At 50.2% G+C, this 17,514-nt stretch overlaps 1 protein-coding gene across 3 annotated transcripts in view; it reads left to right on the top strand.

Annotated features, from left to right (window-relative positions):
- Positions 1 to 12,683, top strand: part of PLXDC1 (plexin domain containing 1) — a 62,186-nt gene extending 49,503 nt beyond the window's left edge. Inside the window, exons 11-14 of one of the 3 annotated variants that reach the window (XM_045488649.1) lie at positions 1,257 to 1,392; positions 7,615 to 7,650; positions 9,899 to 10,059; positions 11,311 to 12,683. In XM_045488649.1, coding sequence (XP_045344605.1) covers positions 1,257 to 1,392; positions 7,615 to 7,650; positions 9,899 to 10,059; positions 11,311 to 11,430 — 453 coding nt within the window. In that variant the 3' untranslated portion in view covers positions 11,431 to 12,683. Of the gene's footprint in view, positions 1 to 38; positions 383 to 1,256; positions 1,393 to 7,614; positions 7,651 to 9,898; positions 10,060 to 11,310 lie in introns of those variants that run through there. The other 2 variants (XM_045488650.1, XM_045488651.1) reach the window with 2 other exon arrangements.
- Positions 12,684 to 17,514: the final 4,831 nt, after the last annotated feature.

Below are 17,514 nucleotides of genomic sequence, written 5' to 3'. Positions count from 1 at the left end.
GAGTGAGGAGGGGATTTCCTATTTGGAATCCCATACAGGTTCCTTCTCACTGCTCAAGTTTTCCGGAACGCACAACGGCTTTGATTCTGGGCGGGGAGCATCCTGTTCTTACACCTTCCACCCACACAGACAGATCCATTCATCCGTGCATCCTTTTCCTCTTCCTTCCTCTCTCCATCCCGTCCTGCAGTATGAGCACGCTGTGTGCGCCCAGCACTTCCCTGCAAGTGCCTACACCTGCTCGGATTGAAGCCCAACAGCTCCAGGAGCTGGGGGCCGGTGCCCCCTACTGCTCAGAGCAGAAAACTGAGGCATAGAGAGATGTAATGATTTGACCTGCCTCTCACAACTGGTGGGATAGTGAAAGTGCAAGGCCCCACATTTAGAAAAGAATTTTTTTTAAATGTTCATTTATTTTTGAGAGAGACAGAGCGTGAGTGGGGGAGGGGCAGAGAGAGAGGGAGACATGGAATCCGAAGCAGGCTCCAGGCTCCGAGCTGTCAGCACAGAGCCCAGTGCAGAGCTCCAACCCACGAACTGCGAGATCATGACCTGAGCCGAAGTCGGACGCTCAACCGACTGAGCCACCCAGGCACCCCAACAAGGCCCCACATTTAAACATTAAACCCCCCAGGGGCGCCTGGTCATGATCGGCTCAGGTCATGATCTCGCGATCTGTGAGGTCGAGCCCCACGTCGGGCTCTGTGCTGACAGCTCGGAGCCTGGAGCCTGCTTCGGATTCCATGTCTCCCTCTCTCTCTGCCCCTCCCCCACTCACGCTCTGTCTCAGAAATAAACATTAAAAAAAATTTTTTTTTAAATAAACATAAACCCCCAGGCCCCACGGCTGTGTGCTCACCACCACCTATTTTATTAGTAAGCCTGGATGAGCTTTCTAAGGCCTTAAAAAAAAATCTTGTCTCGCAGCCCACTTCTGACATTGGCCGTGCTGAATGTACAGATTTGCTTTATTTGTTTAAGACTGGCATCTCAGCTCCTTCCTTGAGGAAGGAGTCGAAGCAGCGGACAGATAAATTGCCCTGGGAGATAAGACGTTTTCAGGATAAAGTGGGAGGCTTAAATGCACTCAGGGCTCAGCTTTGGTTAGTTTACCGTGCTTGAACCAAGCACGGGAGTCTTAAGTTTTCTGGCCGCTGAGGGATGAAGGGGCCCCCTCCGTCCTCCCGCTCGAGGGCTCTTTTCTGCGTAGCACGCTGGCCAGTGAGGTCCAGGGTGGCGCTGGGTCTTTCTTGCAGGCGGAGGGCAGGACGTGTGAGGACTTCCAGGATGAGGGCCACTACTCGTCCTCCCCCAACGGCTCCTTCAGCCCCTTGGACGGGGACCTCACCACCACCTCCTCCTCCCTCTTCATCGACAGCCTCACCACCGAAGGTAAGGCCTGAGCCCCAGCGGCGAAAGAAGCCATGGGAAAGGGCTACCACCCTGGGATAGGACATCACAACTATTCCTGCCAGGGATTAGCTCAGGGAATAGGAATCGCCTTGACTTTCACAGATGAGGGACCTAAGTCTCAGAGAGCTGGGCTCGCGTGCTGGGCAGAGGCAGAGCCAGGTTTCAAACAAGTGGACTCCGTGCCCGGACTCCAACTGCTGTGCTGGCCCACATCAGGACTGTGGGATGGAAGTCACTGCGGCGAGGGGAAAATTACCGTCCCGGCTCAGGGCCAGGTATTTTATATATAGTCCACCTCAGTTCATCTCAGTAGCACTCCTCACAGAAAGCGTGAGGTCTTATCAGCCCCGCAGCAGGTGTGAACTCAGTCCACACACTCAGACGTGAGAGAAAGATTGCCTCATTTTTCTACCGTGGTGTTTCTGGCTCTGAACCCTTGCTCGGGGGGAGTGGTGGATCTCCGCTGTTCTGGGGCTTGGCTTCCTGCTCCTGTGACCTTGTGTGGACAGAGGGTCAGAGTGGGGGCAGCTGTGTCCCAGAGATGGCTGGTGATCCGTGCCTGCCTCTTCAGGATCTGGCTGTCCCTGGGGACTTCCGCCATCCTAAGGCCTGAGGGTCTTGCACCTGCCAGAGGTACCACACAGCATCCGGAGAAGCCTTGTGCAAGCCCCTCCGGGATCCTTTGGCTCCCACTGAAAAATTCCTGTCCCATCTTTTTTCGGTACATCACATCTAGGTTTTAGCCCTTTTTCCTTAGGCTCAGAATGAACGATGTGGGCTCTTACCACCTCCACGGAGCCACATAAAGGGACAAATGGAAAAGAGGAAAGGAGAAAAGAAAAAGCCAAATGTTTGAAAGCATTATTCAGCCACAATCCCATTTTGTGTGTGTGGAAAAGGGCCCGTAGGGGCAAAGTGGTTACTCGGGGTTGGGTGAAAGGTAAGTGGCAGAATGGTCTTTCCCTGGTGCCCCCTGCCTTTGTAACTGCAGCCTAGAGAACTGGAGAGCCAGATCCCATGGATCCGGCCAGAGGGAATCCTAGAGGAAAGGGAAGAAATGAAGGTGATCTAACATTTTGAGGGGCCTAACCATGTGCCAGGTAGGGTGCTAACGCTGTGCAGACATTAACACTCACTTGGTCCTCCTAACAATCCTGCGCGTTAATGATGTCAGATCCCCATGTTACAGAAGAAACACGAAGGTTCAGGGAGGTCAGTGACTTGCCCAGGGTCACACGACCAGGAAGAGGTGGTCAGGTCTCATTCGGCTCAAAAGCAGCAATCTTGCCCCTCGACTGCTTTTCTTGGTGCTGGAAAAGAATTTTTTAAAGGTCTTTGTGGATTCGGGGGACTGGAGAAATACAGCAAAGGGTGAACAAGCAAGGCAGATCGGGTAGCTTCCATTAATCTAAAATTGCCCGGAGGGAGCTGGGTAAGGCTGGGTATTGAGAGCAACTCCTGGCTGCTAAGGGGGAGACAGGGGTTAAGTGTATTCAATGAAAAAAGAAAAGGAAGAGATGGGTTGTCCTCAGGAGTTTGTAATTCAGTCCAGGAGTTGGAGTCTATCTTGGGGTACAAGGAGATGTGAACGAAGGGGATACAGCCAAAGGGACTCGCCTGGGCAGCACAGAGCCAGAGAGCAGAGGAGTTAGTGGGAGCAGGCTGCTGGAGGGTGCGTGGACCCCTCCTCTGGCACCAGCCAGGCACAGGAGCAGAGAGGGCAGGCGGTGGGGGGGGGGGGGGGCAGGAGGTATGGGGCTGGATTTTAAGAGTTCTCGTTTGCAATCGAACGGCACCCACTGAAGTGAACCAGAATGACCTCTGAGTAGCAAGCAGCTGCCACAAAGCCCATGCATTTTATTACAAGCAGAGCCGGACCCTCCCCCAGAATAACTGTGTATAATCTAAAGGCTCATCTGATGAGCAGCTGAACGGAACACCCCGATATAGCAGCAAGAAGTGACAACTCACTCAGAGAAATGACCACTCATTCAATACACATCACACACACTTCTTCACTTTGTGGGTCTTCACGGGACTCTACCGCAATCCACTAATTGGGGAGCCAGTTTGCTTTCCGTGGACCCCCAACAAGATGGCAGCCGGGAACCAGCCCTTGGTGAGTGAGAGAAAAGCTGTTGTGGGCACAGCGTGGCCACCTGCAGTCACTATGGGAGGGACGGGCTGTCGGTAGCACTAGGTCTTTTTTGTCTGCCAGTGGTAGATGTGGACTGGGCTATAGTGGATTTTCAATGGTTTAGATTAGAAACAAACTGATTTGAATCAAGTTAATTTTCCCAATGATGTGTAGGGTGATGTTGGTTGGTTCGACTAGACAATTCATCGTTTTCCACTTGCGGTAACAAAATAGGCTCAGAGTTGTTTTCAAATCCCTTGTTGGGGTGCCTGGGTGGCTCAGTCAGTTAGGTCTCTGACTTTGGCTCAGGTCATGATCTTATGGTTTTGTGTTCGAGCCCCATATCGGGCTCCATGCTGACAAAGTGGACCCTGCTTGGGATTCTCTTTCTCTCCCTGTCTCTCTGCCCCTCCCCCCACTCATGCTTACTCTCTCTCAAAATAAAAAAATGAACTATAAAAGATATTTTTAAAAATCCCTTGTTTATTGAAATCTCTGAAGAAAACATCTATTATAGGTCTACAATTTTCTATTTGTTTTGTTTTACTTTCACTTTTTAGGGGTGCTTTGTAAATTTAATTTTTGTAATTATCTCATAATTAAATGATGACTTACATGGTTCCAAAGTCAAATCTAGAAAATCAGGTATATTCAAATAATTTTACTTTCTAGTTTTCTCCCCTCAACCCAATCCTCTTTTCCCTATAGGGGGAAAATTTTTTTTTAATGATCTATAGTTTATTCCCCCATTATCCAATGTGCTTTTTTTTTTTTTTTTTTGGAGTTCTACTGGGCTTGTACTGGTATAAATTAGCAAAACGCAAGATTTTATCAACCATCTCTTCTGAACCTTATAAACTCATCAGAGACTCTGGTCCATACATGTGTATATATAACAGCACCTCCCAACGAAAACAGAGACTCTTTGGAACATTTGCCAATTAACAGAAAGCCAATTCTCCCCTCTCCCCAAATGCTTGCAAAATTTGGAGCCCCCACTGTTCACTTCTCAGTGGAACTGGCCCTGTGGCTAGGGATGTTGGAATTCTATCCCGTGTTTATTGAACAAAAAATACATTTCTTCATGTTTTAGCTTCGTTTCAAAAAAGGAAAAGATTGACTTTGTTTTCTCCAGGTACCCCTCTCCCACCACCATTGGATAAAATGCAGTAGCCTGTATCTTAATACCCCGACCCTACCCACTCCCTTGTCCTCCCTGGTATCAGTATCGTCTACTGGAGAATTTAGACTCACTTCTGCTGGAAGCCGTCAGCTGTGGAGGGGCAGAGTCTAGTTGCCAGGCCAGCTCCCTCTGACCTTATCAGCTGTTATAACCTTGGACACTTAACTCTTCCCCCCAAAGATGAGTTTTCAGACCGGAGTGATTTTCTTTGGGAATTTTTTTTTGTTTTGTTTTGTTTTTTAACTATCTTTCAGGATATAAAGTAGAACTATAAGCTCACCAAAGTCCTGTTAACTTCATCAAAAACTTGTCTGACTTCAGCTCCCATGAGGCCAAAAATTTTGCTTGACAAAGGGATTTCACCAGAAAATGATTCCACAACAAGAATTTTTAAGATCAGTGTGATTTTTTTGAGATTTCAAGATTTATTGGAAATGCATAGCACAGCAGGAAGCCACATCCAGGCACTGGGAGTGTACATATGCTGCATGTTGAGGGATTTGCAGTCCAGGGAAAAACTGGGACCTGAGATGTAGAAACAGATACCAAAATGCAGTAAGACACAGAGGAGGACACACCCACCTGTCCTCTGGAAGTGACAGGGCCAGGATTGGGGTGAGGCAAATGAGGCTCTCCACTCAGGTATAAAATTCAAGGAGTCACCAAAAAGAAAGCAATAATCAATATAAATAATATTTTAATGCAATATTTATAAAAACAAAAATAGGGGAGTTTGGGTGGCTCAGTCGGTTAAGCGTCCAACGTTGGCTCAGGTCATGATCTCACGGTTCATGAGTTCAAGCCCCGCGTCAGGATCTTTGTTAATAGCTCAGAGCCTGGAGCCTGCTTCAGATTCTGTGTCTCCTTCTCTCTCTGCCCCTCCCCCATTCACACTCTGTCTTTCTCTCTCTCAAAAATAAATAAACATTAAATAAATATTTTAATAAAAATTTAAAAATTAAAAAACAACAACAAAATTGATGCCAAAAATTCCACAATGAACAACACATCAAAACTTCAAAAAAAGACAGAATGGGACCCTGCTTCACTGTGTGAGCTAATCCCAGGCCTCCGGAGGGCATTTCAGGGATGGGACTTTTCAAAGAGGAATAGTGAAGGGGAGGAAGTGTATTCCCTGCAGGAGGAACAGTTTATGCAGTGACACAGAGGTCTGAGAGGTCTCCAAGGTTTGGGGAGTCTTGGGCAGCTTGTTATGGCCACTGCCGTGGTGTTGAGTTGTGGTGAAGAGGAAATCTTGCGTGACAAGAGGAAAGAAGAGAGGGGACAGATTGTGAAGAGCCTTGAACATCTGTGAGCAAAGGGGAGTCAGTAAAAACTTCTATTTTATTTTATTTTATTTTATTTTATTTTATTTTTTATTTTATTTTATTTATGTTTTTAAGTTTATTTATTTTCAGAAAGAGACAGAGTGAGAGCAGGGGAGGGGCAGAGAGAGAGGGAGAGAGAGGATCCCAAGCAGGCTCCGCACTGTCAGCACAGAGCCTGATGCAGGGCTCGAACTCACGAACCTCAAGATCATGACCTGAGCCAAAATTAAGAGTCAGATCCTTCACCCACAGAGCCCCCCAGAAGCCCCCCACCCGTAAAAGTCTTTAAAATGACATGGGCAATGGAGGTGCAGAGGGAAAGAGGAATGAAATGTACCTTATAGGCGACACACTCCGGGTTGTTCAATTTGTTTCACGTTTCGGTGCTTCAAGCAGTAACCCTCTGTCCTCTAGAGCATTCTCCTGACATGGAACTCTTGCTTGCCTTTCCCCAGAGAATCTTTGGGGAAGAATGGTCAACCATCGGAACTTATGTAGGAAACCACAGGACACACACCTGACGCTGTAGAAAGGGTGTTGGCATGAAATCTGTCCTTCGAGTTGTGCGTGGGGAGGGGGTGGTCTTCCGGCGGATCTGAACTGGTGACACACCCTTTCCTCAGCTTCCCGGGGGCCCGTAGGGGAAGGAGAACAGGAAAAGTCCTCACCCAGGCTTTGCAGGCAGCCATCCCCCACCCCCAGCCTTATCTCTTACCCTCTCCACCCTCCAGCGGCACTGCACTGCCTTGTATTTCTCTGACTCTGGGCCTTTGCTCGTGCTTTTTCCTCTGCCTGGAACCCTTTTTCCCCAGCCCCACATCTCACCCCTCCATCTTGACACCCTTTGTCTGGATGAGGCCCCCAGTCAGAGCTCCATTTTCCTGGGTTTTAATTGGCACTCCATCTCTCCTGCTTGTTAACTCCCTGAGGGCAGAGACCGTGTCTACCCCCAGTACTCTCTCCCAGTGCTCAACTCAGTAGTAGGCGTCCAATAAATCCTGCTTGGATGAATGAGCACAAGACTAGGAAAAGTTGGTTTGTTTGCGGACTTCTGTCATTACACTGCTGTGTGACTTTAAGCAAGTCACCTCCCCGCTCTGTGCTTCAGTTTCTCTGCCTCTAAAATGAAGGCGGAGGGGCGCCTGGCTGGCTCAGTCAGTAGAGCATGCGACTCGTCATCTCAGGGTTGTGGGTTTGAGCCCCACCTTGGGTGCAGAGATGACTTAAAATTTAAGGGGCGCCTGGGTGGCGCAGTCGGTTAAGCGTCCGACTTCAGCCAGGTCACGATCTCTCGGTCCGTGAGTTCGAGCCCCGCGTCGGGCTCTGGGCTGATGGCTGAGAGCCTGGAGCCTGTTTCCGATTCTGTGTCTCCCTCTCTCTCTGCCCCTCCCCCGTTCATGCTCTGTCTCTCTCTGTCCCAAAAATAAATAAATGTTGAAAAAATAAATAAAATTAAAAAAAAAAATTAAATTGAGGGTGGGACTAAACCTCCTTAAAGTCCCATCTGGACCTAAATGATTCCACTAATCTTATGCCTTCTCTCCTCTTTAAAGACGACACCAAGTTGAATCCCTATGCAGGAGGAGATGGTGAGTACTGAGCTGCCTGCCCTGCCCCTTGGACCACCTCTTACCCCCGCTACCCCCCAGAAGAGGGTGCATCAGTCACCTGGCCTCTTTGCTTCTGTTCTGAGGTGGGGAGGAGGGGAGCAACGGCAGCCTGAGCTTCCCAGACCTCCTGCTGGGCTCCTGGGCAGGGGCCCACTAGATGGAAGGAATGTGTCTAGACACTTGTCATCAGCCAGGAACCTCCTGTAGATCTGTCTTGAATCCTCAGTGTCCTGAGAGCAGCGAGAGGAGAGAAAGGCTGAGCTAGAGCAGGCACGGCAGCGCGGGGCCCCTCACCATTGGCCTCTTTTCCCCACCGGCCTCATAGTCCATGAGGGGTGGAGAGTAGCTTTTCCCACATCAGGTTTCCTTTGATTCCCAGCCTGGGTTGGCAGAGAGTACACAAAAGTTGTCCACCCCAATTTTTGTAGGCGCCGGAAGTTGGGGTCCTTTGCTCCCAAGATTACCTGGGAGGATAATCTCTCTGGTGATGTGATGCGGCCCACCTCCCCTGCCCTTTGCCCAGAGCCGGCTCTGGCCCTTGCTGCAACCACTGCACGGGGGAGATGAAAATACCTTCCAGCTCTAGGGACTGGGAGATTGTTGTCCTGGGTTCCCGCAGGAGAGGAGAGGCTGTTAATGCAGCATGGTTTGATCCAGTCTCCCACCAGAGGTGAAGCCATTACTGCTCTGCGGGCAGCTGGTTTGAGTGTGTGTTGTGTGTCTGGGGCGGGGGCTGGGCCACATTCCCCTTGCTCTGCACCACACGCTCATCAGCCCCAAACTCTGACCATCAGATCACCAGGGTCACTTTGGGCTGCGGGCTGACTGCCAGGTCAGGGGAAGCTAGCTTGGAGTGTGTCACCTCAACTGTCCCACCTGTTGGCGCATAGTGGCACTAACCATGCATCGGAGTGCCCCGGGGACAATTTCCCTACTTGGGTTTCCTCTGCTTACAGAGAAGAGGGGTTGGGGAGGACGAGGATTGGAATGTATGCAGCATCCCATTAAAAATCCCCACCTCCTGTTGATTCTCATTCCACCCACTAGCTCTGTGAAAAGGATTTGAGGGGCGCCTGGGTGGCTTAGTCGGTTAAGCATCCAACCCTTGATCTCAGGTCAGGTCGTGATCTCAGGGTCGTGAATTCGAGCCCCGTGTTGGACTCCACAATGGGCACGGAGGCTACTTTAAAAAAGAAAAATGATTTCTTTTGCTTATGTGCTCATCTGTCTGTTTCTACTTCATTCTCTCCACATCCCTTTAGGGTAGGGAGCAGAAACCAATAGCCGCCGCAGGCAATAAGGGAACATGGGCTTCTTAGTGGTCGGCGTGACTGTGTCCTTGAGCAAATCACTTTACTTCTCTGTATTTCCATTATCCCAGCCGAACAAGAAAGGGGTTGGACTAGATGACATTCCAGCTTGATAGTCTACGGCAATACTCAGTCTCCTCCTTGGGATGTATCTCAAATGCTCAGGGTGTTCTCAGAGATTGCCTACTGGTATATGAGCCTTCAGAGGACCTGATTCATTCTTTTATTGAGCTCCTACCATGGGGCCCGCCATTTTTCCTAAGAGCTAAGGACACAGAGATGAATAAGACACTGTCCTTGCCCTCCAGGAGGCCACAGTCTGGTAGTGGACAGTGATAAGTGAAAATATGGTCATTTTGTTATCATAATGGCTAACACTGAGGTCATCCAAGATACCAGCCCTGGTCCTCAGCAGTTGACGTGAATTATCTAGTTTTGACCCTTACAATAGCTCTATTAGGTAGTCATTATCATCCTTATCTACTGAAGTGATCAGTGAGACACAGAGAGGTTATATAATTTGCCCAAAGTCATGCAGCTAGTAAGTTAGCACACCCTGGATTTGAACATGCCGCCATACTCCAGATCCGAAACTCCTCACCATCTCATACCCTTTGAGGATTCCTTAAAGGCACTTGTGGCGCGAGTATTGGAAAAAACTTCTCTTGCGATCCGTTTTAGGAATGTGGGCAACTTTTAAGTGATTTTGGAAAACCACCTGAACCATGCCAAGGGCAACATAAATGCCATGCTCATGACTCGACCCACTCCTTCCCCACCTTTTTACATATTTCATAAGCAGACCCTGAGGTTCTTCTAGATTTCATCTCTGAGATTTTGTCAGAACCTGGGGCTTCATGGCCCCACCTTCCCTGCTCCCCTGTGGCCACTCCCTACCCTAAATGGTCTCTCCACAGGCCTTCAGAACAACCTGTCCCCCAAGACAAAGGGCCCCCCCGTGCACCTGGGCACCATCGTGGGCATCGTGCTGGCCGTCCTCCTGGTAGCAGCCATCATCCTGGCTGGGATTTACATCAACGGCCACCCCACCTCCAACGCTGCGCTTTTCTTCATCGAGGTCAGTGTTGAATTTGGCCACAGCTCTGCTGTCTGTTTGCCTCTGCATCAGCATTTCCCCAGCCACTGGGTACCTGCCTCTCCCCACCTCACGCCTCACACCCACATGTCCGACTCCTCCTCCTACCTGAGGAGACTTCATTGACTCCATCCTGCATACTGTGCACTGGCTGGTGCCCCTTTAGTCCCTAACCCCGAGGGCTCCCCCGGGATTGGGCACCCCTCCTGTCCTGTTGAACAGCCCGTCTGCCTTTGCTCCCCCATTTGTGAAATCAGAAGAGCCTCCAGAGGAAAGAAGGAGAAATCACTAGGGATTGTGCAGCCCCTCCTTAATGATTTGTGGTCTCTCACCCCCATATTCCAGGCCTGGTGTTTATTCAAAGCCATAATGGAACCGGGATCTCTGCCTCTTTGCCTGCTCTGGGGGTTTTTAGGTTAGAATTGACAAGGCATGATAATCCTAAGAGTTGCTCTCTCTGGGAGCTTTCGTTGAGGATGCTATGATTTGGAATGTCTCAGAATTCTGAAGAAGCAGCTCAAAGTGCAGCTTGGGAAGTAAAAGCCAGCCCTCTTCTCTCTGGGCCACGGGGGCTCAGCAGCTCCCTCCCCTGTCCTCCGCTCTCAGTCCCTCCCAGCTCTGCCTGTGGTCCATTAGTGCTGCCTCTGTGCCCACAGTCTTCCCCACAAAGGTCACAGGCCCATTGACCTCATCAATCAGAGGCGCAGGTGGTGCTTGCGAGGGGCTTTCCCCTTTGTTTAGAAGCCCCTGTTTCTTGTAAGCCCTAACCAGTCCTAAGTATCACCCAGCCCCAGGGATGTTGACAGAGTAGGTCTGAAGTAGGTCCAGGAATCTGCATGTTTACAAAGTCCCCACTGACTCTGCTGCAGGACCTGTCCTGCCATGACTTCTTCAGAACCTCCCAGATCATTCCATCTCTCACCTACTGCCTCACTTTTCAGTCTCAGGGCTCCATGCAGTACGTTGCTCAGGCTCTTACAGTCCTGCAGTCAATGCTGCGAGCGGCGAAATGACCTCCTCTTAAACTCCTCGGGCTCCCAGGAAGGTTCCCAGTTGATGGATCACAGTGGGTAGGCTTCTGGGGAGGAGGGCCCTGAACTCCACCTGGCTCACAGTAGGCCCCCAGCACCCTTGTAAAGAGAGTCTCGGTGCTCAGTACTGTCCTTGGGGGTGTGGAGCAATCCCAGGTGGGTGAGGCCGTGCCCGCTGACTCTGTGTCTGTGCCCCCGACAGCGGAGACCTCACCACTGGCCAGCTGTGAAATTCCGCAACCACCCCAACCACGCCACCTACACGGAGGTCGAGCCCTCGGGCCACGAGAAGGAGGGCTTCGTGGAGGCTGAACAGTGCTGAGAGCACCCGGTCTCCCCTTGGAAGGACAGGAAAGAAGACCCCGGGACCCCAGAAAAGACCAGTCAAAAGCAAAGCGGAGTAGTGACTTTCCTTGGCTTCCTCTGAACATGTCCTGGCTGGGAAGATGAAGATGAGTCCATGGCTTGTGTCGCCAGAGCCACAGTTTGGCCATCACACCCCATATCCTGAAGCAGGGGGCAGAAAAGCAACCACGTGAGGTTTTTAAGGGATGACAACCTGATTTCATCCTGTTTTGATGTAAGGGGTCTCTGTCCCCTTCTGGGTCTCTCAGTGGTCTCCTCGGTGGTACTGCCCCAGAGGCCCCTCCCACCTGGAGATGGCCAGACACCCTGCTCCGGTCACCTAACGCCCCTCCGTGTGACACAGAGGCCAAAACTCTAGATTGGGGCGGCCCCATTCCAGGGTCCATAGACTCCAGAGCTGGTCCTCATGGCTATGGATTCAGTGTATTTTCCCCAGCCTCTGTGGTTCTGGAAGTCTGAAGAAGTTCTATCCATCTGTTAAGCACAGGTATGGCTTTGTATGGCAGGTTGTCATCAGAGGAAAGCCAAATGGGAGGAGACAAAACACCTGGCGGGGAAAGTTGCATTTACCCTCTCTCGACTGACTTATCCTTTCTGCTGGCAACCAGTCCTTCCGCAACGAACGTGCGTGCAGCCCACATCATGGGCTTTACCGCAACTGCGGCCCAGCCTTGGTCTGGCAGGCCGTGCTGTGTGTGGCCACATCCACGGTGTGGGGCTCTTGTTTCCAATGGCACGTTCGGCGGCCATTGAATTCACTGGCTTGGCCTGTCAGTGTCAGCAGGTACCTTCAAAGGCAGGGCCTGCCAGACTAATTCTTTTCTTCCTCTGAGCTGAATGTTTCTAGCCATTAAAGAGAAGAAACAGGCTGGCAGGAGGGCTTCTGGAGACCTACTCGGCAGGGAACTTCAGTTGGATTCTGTTGAGGAGCAAAGCGGCCGGAATGGATGGGCCAGAGGAAGCCGGCACGGGCAGGAAGGACTTTCCACGCGACCTTGACCTGGAAAGTGGCTTCCATCTTTTTCCAGCTCCGGTGGAAGCTTTTGGAGCAAAGAGCTAGGCTCGCAAACTTCACCTGGTTTTAAGGGAATTCTGTCCCAGGGATGAATTGTGGCTGCTTCCTGAAGAGCCTTTACACTTAAAATCCATAGCTCAACCTCATTCAAAGTAAAGAACAGCAGCAGCAAATAAATGTTAAATCAACCTCTACTTAGTCACGCCCTTTTATGCGTATCGCCGTGTCAGCGTCATCCGGGACACTGCAGAAGAAAGAAGTTAAAGTACAAGGCCTCCTGAGGTGGGGGTAGGGAGTCTGCCAATAACCAGACACATGGGAACACTTGACCCAATGTTTTCCAGACGCTTCGTGATTTATCCTCAGTGAGGCCACTATTGACAACCCACGTGGGGAAAATGCTGGATATATATATATATATATAATATATATATTACATTTATAATACATGCATATAATATATAATCATAATATATAATATATATATTATATATATATATATATATATATATATAATATATGCACATAAATATTTTCCCATGAACCAGACAAGGAAGAGCTATGGAGAGGGTCAGAATCTGAGAAAGAAAAAAGTGCAACCAAGAGAATAGGGGTCCTTTCCAAGCTTCTGAAGGACAGAAAGGTCTATAACTGAGCTTTCTTAATGAGAGAAGAGCAGCCAGGCGCTAAAATGAGCAGGGCTCCCAGCACTCCCGGCTGGCAGGAGGGTGATTTTTGCCCTTGCCTGTCTAGCAAAACATCTATGACCTTTATGTGTCTAAAAAAGCCAGTGGGGCAGTTCCTGTTGTGGCCCAATGCAGGGCACAGCACCATTCGCCCCCCCTCCCAAACTCCAGCAAGCTTCTTCCCAAGTGGGAGCTCTGCCCACTGTTCAGGATTCCTGAAGGGAAAGAACATGGAGAATGAAGAAAGGCGTGGGGATTCGGTGAGGCCTGTGCTGTAACCCCCGCAGGTGGAGAAAGCTCGGGATGCCTCTGCCAGGTCAGAGCAAGCCTGGCTGACCCCTGTGTTCACAGTGGTGACGGCAGTGGAGCCGTTTGGCAGCAGGTGGCCTTGTTTGTTTACAGCAAAAAGAGCTAAAAATGTGTCACTAGGAGAGGCCCCTGGACATGAAGAGTCTTTATTTTTTTATTTTCAACGCTTATTTTTTTGGGGACAGAGAGAGACAGAGCATGAACAGGGGAGGGGCAGAGAGAGAGGGAGACACAGAATCGGAAGCAGGCTCCAGGCTCTGAGCTATCAGCCCAGAGCCCGACGCGGGGCTTGAACTCACGGACCACGAGATCGTGACCTGGCTGAAGTCGGACGCTTAACTGACTGCGCCACCCAGGCGCCCCATGAAGAGTCTTTAGATTTCTCGAGCCAAAACATAACCAATGCTCCTGAGTTATACAGGCAGGCATCTCACAGAGTTAACGCCAGTTCCCGGCTACCCTTAGGATCTGTGACAAGATAAGCATTTCTTAGACTCGGGAGTTTTACGCCAAGGTTTAGAGCAGGTTAGCAGGGGTGCTCGAGAGAGCCTCACTTGGAGAATGAGTGGCCAGAAGGAGACACAGGGGTCTGGTGTTCAACCCTCCACGTTTGGCTGACAGTCCAGCAAGGCCAGTAGCACCTCACATAAGTGCGCGATCAACCACAGAGGGCTTGCAGACTTCCAGGACCTTCTGCCCCACCGGCAGATAGTCTCCTAGGAAAGCAGGTTGTTGGCAGGTACCTTTCCCACGTGGTGCCTTTGGGTGTCCTCACCATGATCTCACTGCGGGGCGGGAGGGCAGGATCCGTGGAAGTTCACCACGGCAACAGGAAGCTCCAACCCTATGAAACAGGGCTCTGGGAAGCTGTGTCGTACCCAGAAATCGGAAGTTCTCAGGGAAGCTCTGTTTTATACCAGAACTCTTTTTTTTTTTTAATTTTTTTTTTTTTTTAATTTTTTTTTTTCAACGTTTATTTTTGGGACAGAGAGAGACAGAGCATGAACGGGGGAGGGGCAGAGAGAGAGAGGGAGACACAGAATCGGAAACAGGCTCCAGGCTCTCAGCCATCAGCCCAGAGCCCGACGCGGGGCTCGAACTCACGGACCGCGAGATCGTGACCTGGCTGAAGTCGGACGCTTAACCGACTGTGCCACCCAGGCGCCCCTTTTAATTTTTTTTTTAACGTTTATTTATTTTTGAGACAGAGAGAGACAGAGCATGAACGGGGGAGGGTCAGAGAGAGGGAGACACAGAATCCGAAACAGGCTCCAGGCTCCGAGCTGTCAGCACAGAGCCCGACGCAGGGCTCGAACTCACAAACCGCAAGATCATGACCTGAGCCGAAGTCGGCTGCTTCACCGACTGAGCCACCCAGGCGCCCCTATACCAGAACTCTTAAGAGAGCCCGTGTGAGGGGGAGAAGAGGAATGCAGAGGCCGGGTGTGAGAGGGGCCCTGGGTCAGGCTGACAGCACCAACCATACCCCTTCATTCTGCTGCCTCCAGATGTGCGGGTTTGTCTGGGAAGGTCCTGGGGTTTCAGATTCTAGAACATGAGCACATATGAGCCGAGCCATCAACCCCAGCACCAGGAATGCCCCAGGTATTGCAGACGAGGTTTCCAAACTCGAATGACTGGCCATCTCCCTCCCGCCAGAATCAAGTGCCACCCGCTCACGCCAGCAGGCCTGCGATGACGCTAGAGGCCACTTTTTCATGTCTCAGCCTGCAGCCCGAGGTTGAGAATGTTCTTTTGTCACCATCAGAGGTGCTCTATGGACCACTAGAAGTAAGTTTTTCAATTTGTGTGTCTTAGCAGGGCTCCCCTGTGTGTGTATATATTTAGGCATGCATACACATATGTGCATACACATGTACATTTTGTTGCTGAAAACATTGGATGGAGCTGTAGCTGTGCTCAGGCTTAAGACAGTAGCAAAAGCTGGGGCCCCTGGGTGGCTCAGTCAGTAGTGCTTCCGACTTTGGCTCAGGTCATGATCTCACGGTTCATGAGTTTGAGCCCCTCATCTGGGCCCTGTGCTGACAGCTCAGAGCCTGGAGCCTGCTTGGGATTCTGTGTCTCCCCCTCTCTCTGCCCTTTCCCCACTTGCACTCTGTCTCTCAAAAATAAATAAACATTAAAAAACTTTTTTTTTTTTTTTTTTTTTTTTTTTTTTAAAAAGGCAGTGGCAAAAGCCACCAGCCCACCACACTATTTAAAAAGCAGAGTGTTCAACACTTGAACTGATCACTCATCTGGTTGTGGGCAAGGCTAAGACTCTCTTCTCCCAGTCCTGGAAAAGATAACAGATTTGCACAGAGCACTGATCAGTCAGGGGCTGCACTCAGGCTCCCTGGCCTTGGGAACCCACACCCGGGAGCGTCACAGATCAAATGCAGCCAACCTCTCTCTCTTTCTTCCTCTCTCTCTCCTTCTCTCTCTCCCCCCACTTTTTCCCCTGCCCCACCTCCCAACAAAAAAACTACCTGAACTTACACTCAGTGTTAATAATAAAAAAGCAACTTTCGGGGCGCCTGGGTGGCGCAGTCGGTTAAGCGTCCGACTTCAGCCAGGTCGCGATCTCGCGGTCTGTGAGTTCGAGCCCCGCGTCGGGCTCTGGGCTGATGGCTCAGAGCCTGGAGCCTGTTTCCGATTCTGTGTCTCCCTCTCTCTCTGCCCCTCCCCCATTCATGCTCTGTCTCTCTCTGTCCCAAAAATAAATAAACGTTGAAAAAAAAAAAATTAAAAAAAAAAAAAAAAAAAAAAAGCAACTTTCTTCTATGACTTCTGTGTGCAAAATAAAGTGCCAAGAACTTTGAGTACCTCCTGTACATCGCTGCTCCCGGCAAAGTTCCTGCACTAAGGAGCATAGGTGCAGCCCTCCAGCAACCTGCCCATCAGGGGTCCTCCCCCAGCCTCCCATCCTACCTCCGGGAGAAACAGTCTGGAAAGAGATCCCAGCTATTTATTTGTTTGGGGTATGTAACTCCCTGGAAGTAACCCTTGCGGGTTTCTAATCTACTATCTAGAGATGTAAAAGCAATCTGCAGAAGATGAGGCTGCCACATTTCTGGATGTCTTCCGGTCAGACCACTTGAGCGGCCTCTTTGTGTTATCACTCTGCGTTTTTTTGTTCATAAAACACCGTTAGGCAGACCAAAACAGAGAGAGGAAAAAATTTGAACTCCTCACGGCCAAAATCAGCTATGCCAAATTTCAGGCTCCAAACAAGCTGATTTATAAATAAACATGCCATGTCGCCAAGTAAGGAGGAATGAGTTGGAGAAGGCAACAAAGGCTGGTGAGGGAAAAGACTAAGCTATGTAGCCGGTCAGAAGGTGGGAGCTATAGCCCCAGCCTTGTCCCTGAGAAGCTGTGTGATGTGGGCCAAGTCACCCAACTTCTCTGGGTAGGAATATGCTCATCTTCTTAGCAAACAGCCTCACCTGCTTCCACCTCCCACCCCACAACCCTCGCCCTTTCACACAGCACCTCAGACCCAAGCGACCCTTCCTTTTCCATTATCCTGATAAGGTTACCAACTTGTTCTACTCTGCCTAGGACCTTCTTGTTTCTAACACTGACAGTCCTATGTCCCAGGAAACCTCTCAAGGACTAGCACCAGTTGGTTAGTCTAGCCTTAGAGTCTATCCAGACTCCACAGGCTGAAAAGATAAGATTAATAATTTCAAGCACTGTAGGCAGGGGCGGGGCTGGCTGGCTCAGTTAGTAGAGCAGGCAACGCTTGACCTCAGGGTCCTGAGTTCAAGCCCCACACTGGGTGTGAAGTCTACTTTAAAAAAAAAAAAAAAAAAGGTACAAAAATTTTCAAGGACTTTAGAGTCTCGGACGTAGCTACTCAAAGTGTGGTCTCTATAGGCAACCCCTAAGGATTAGCCGGAAATGCAGAAGTCGGGCCCACCCAACCCAGACTTCCTGAGTCAGAATCTGCACCCGAGTAGCTCCCCAAGGTGACTCATGTGAAACCCAAGAAAGTTTAGGAAGCACTTCCAGGAAGCAATTTTAC

The sequence above is a fragment of the Leopardus geoffroyi genome, chromosome E1 (genome assembly GCF_018350155.1).
Source record: "Leopardus geoffroyi isolate Oge1 chromosome E1, O.geoffroyi_Oge1_pat1.0, whole genome shotgun sequence".
Lineage (NCBI taxonomy): Eukaryota > Metazoa > Chordata > Mammalia > Carnivora > Felidae > Leopardus > Leopardus geoffroyi.
The sequence above is the reverse complement of the archived record's forward strand: the minus strand, read 5'-3'. Positions and strand labels throughout refer to the sequence as shown.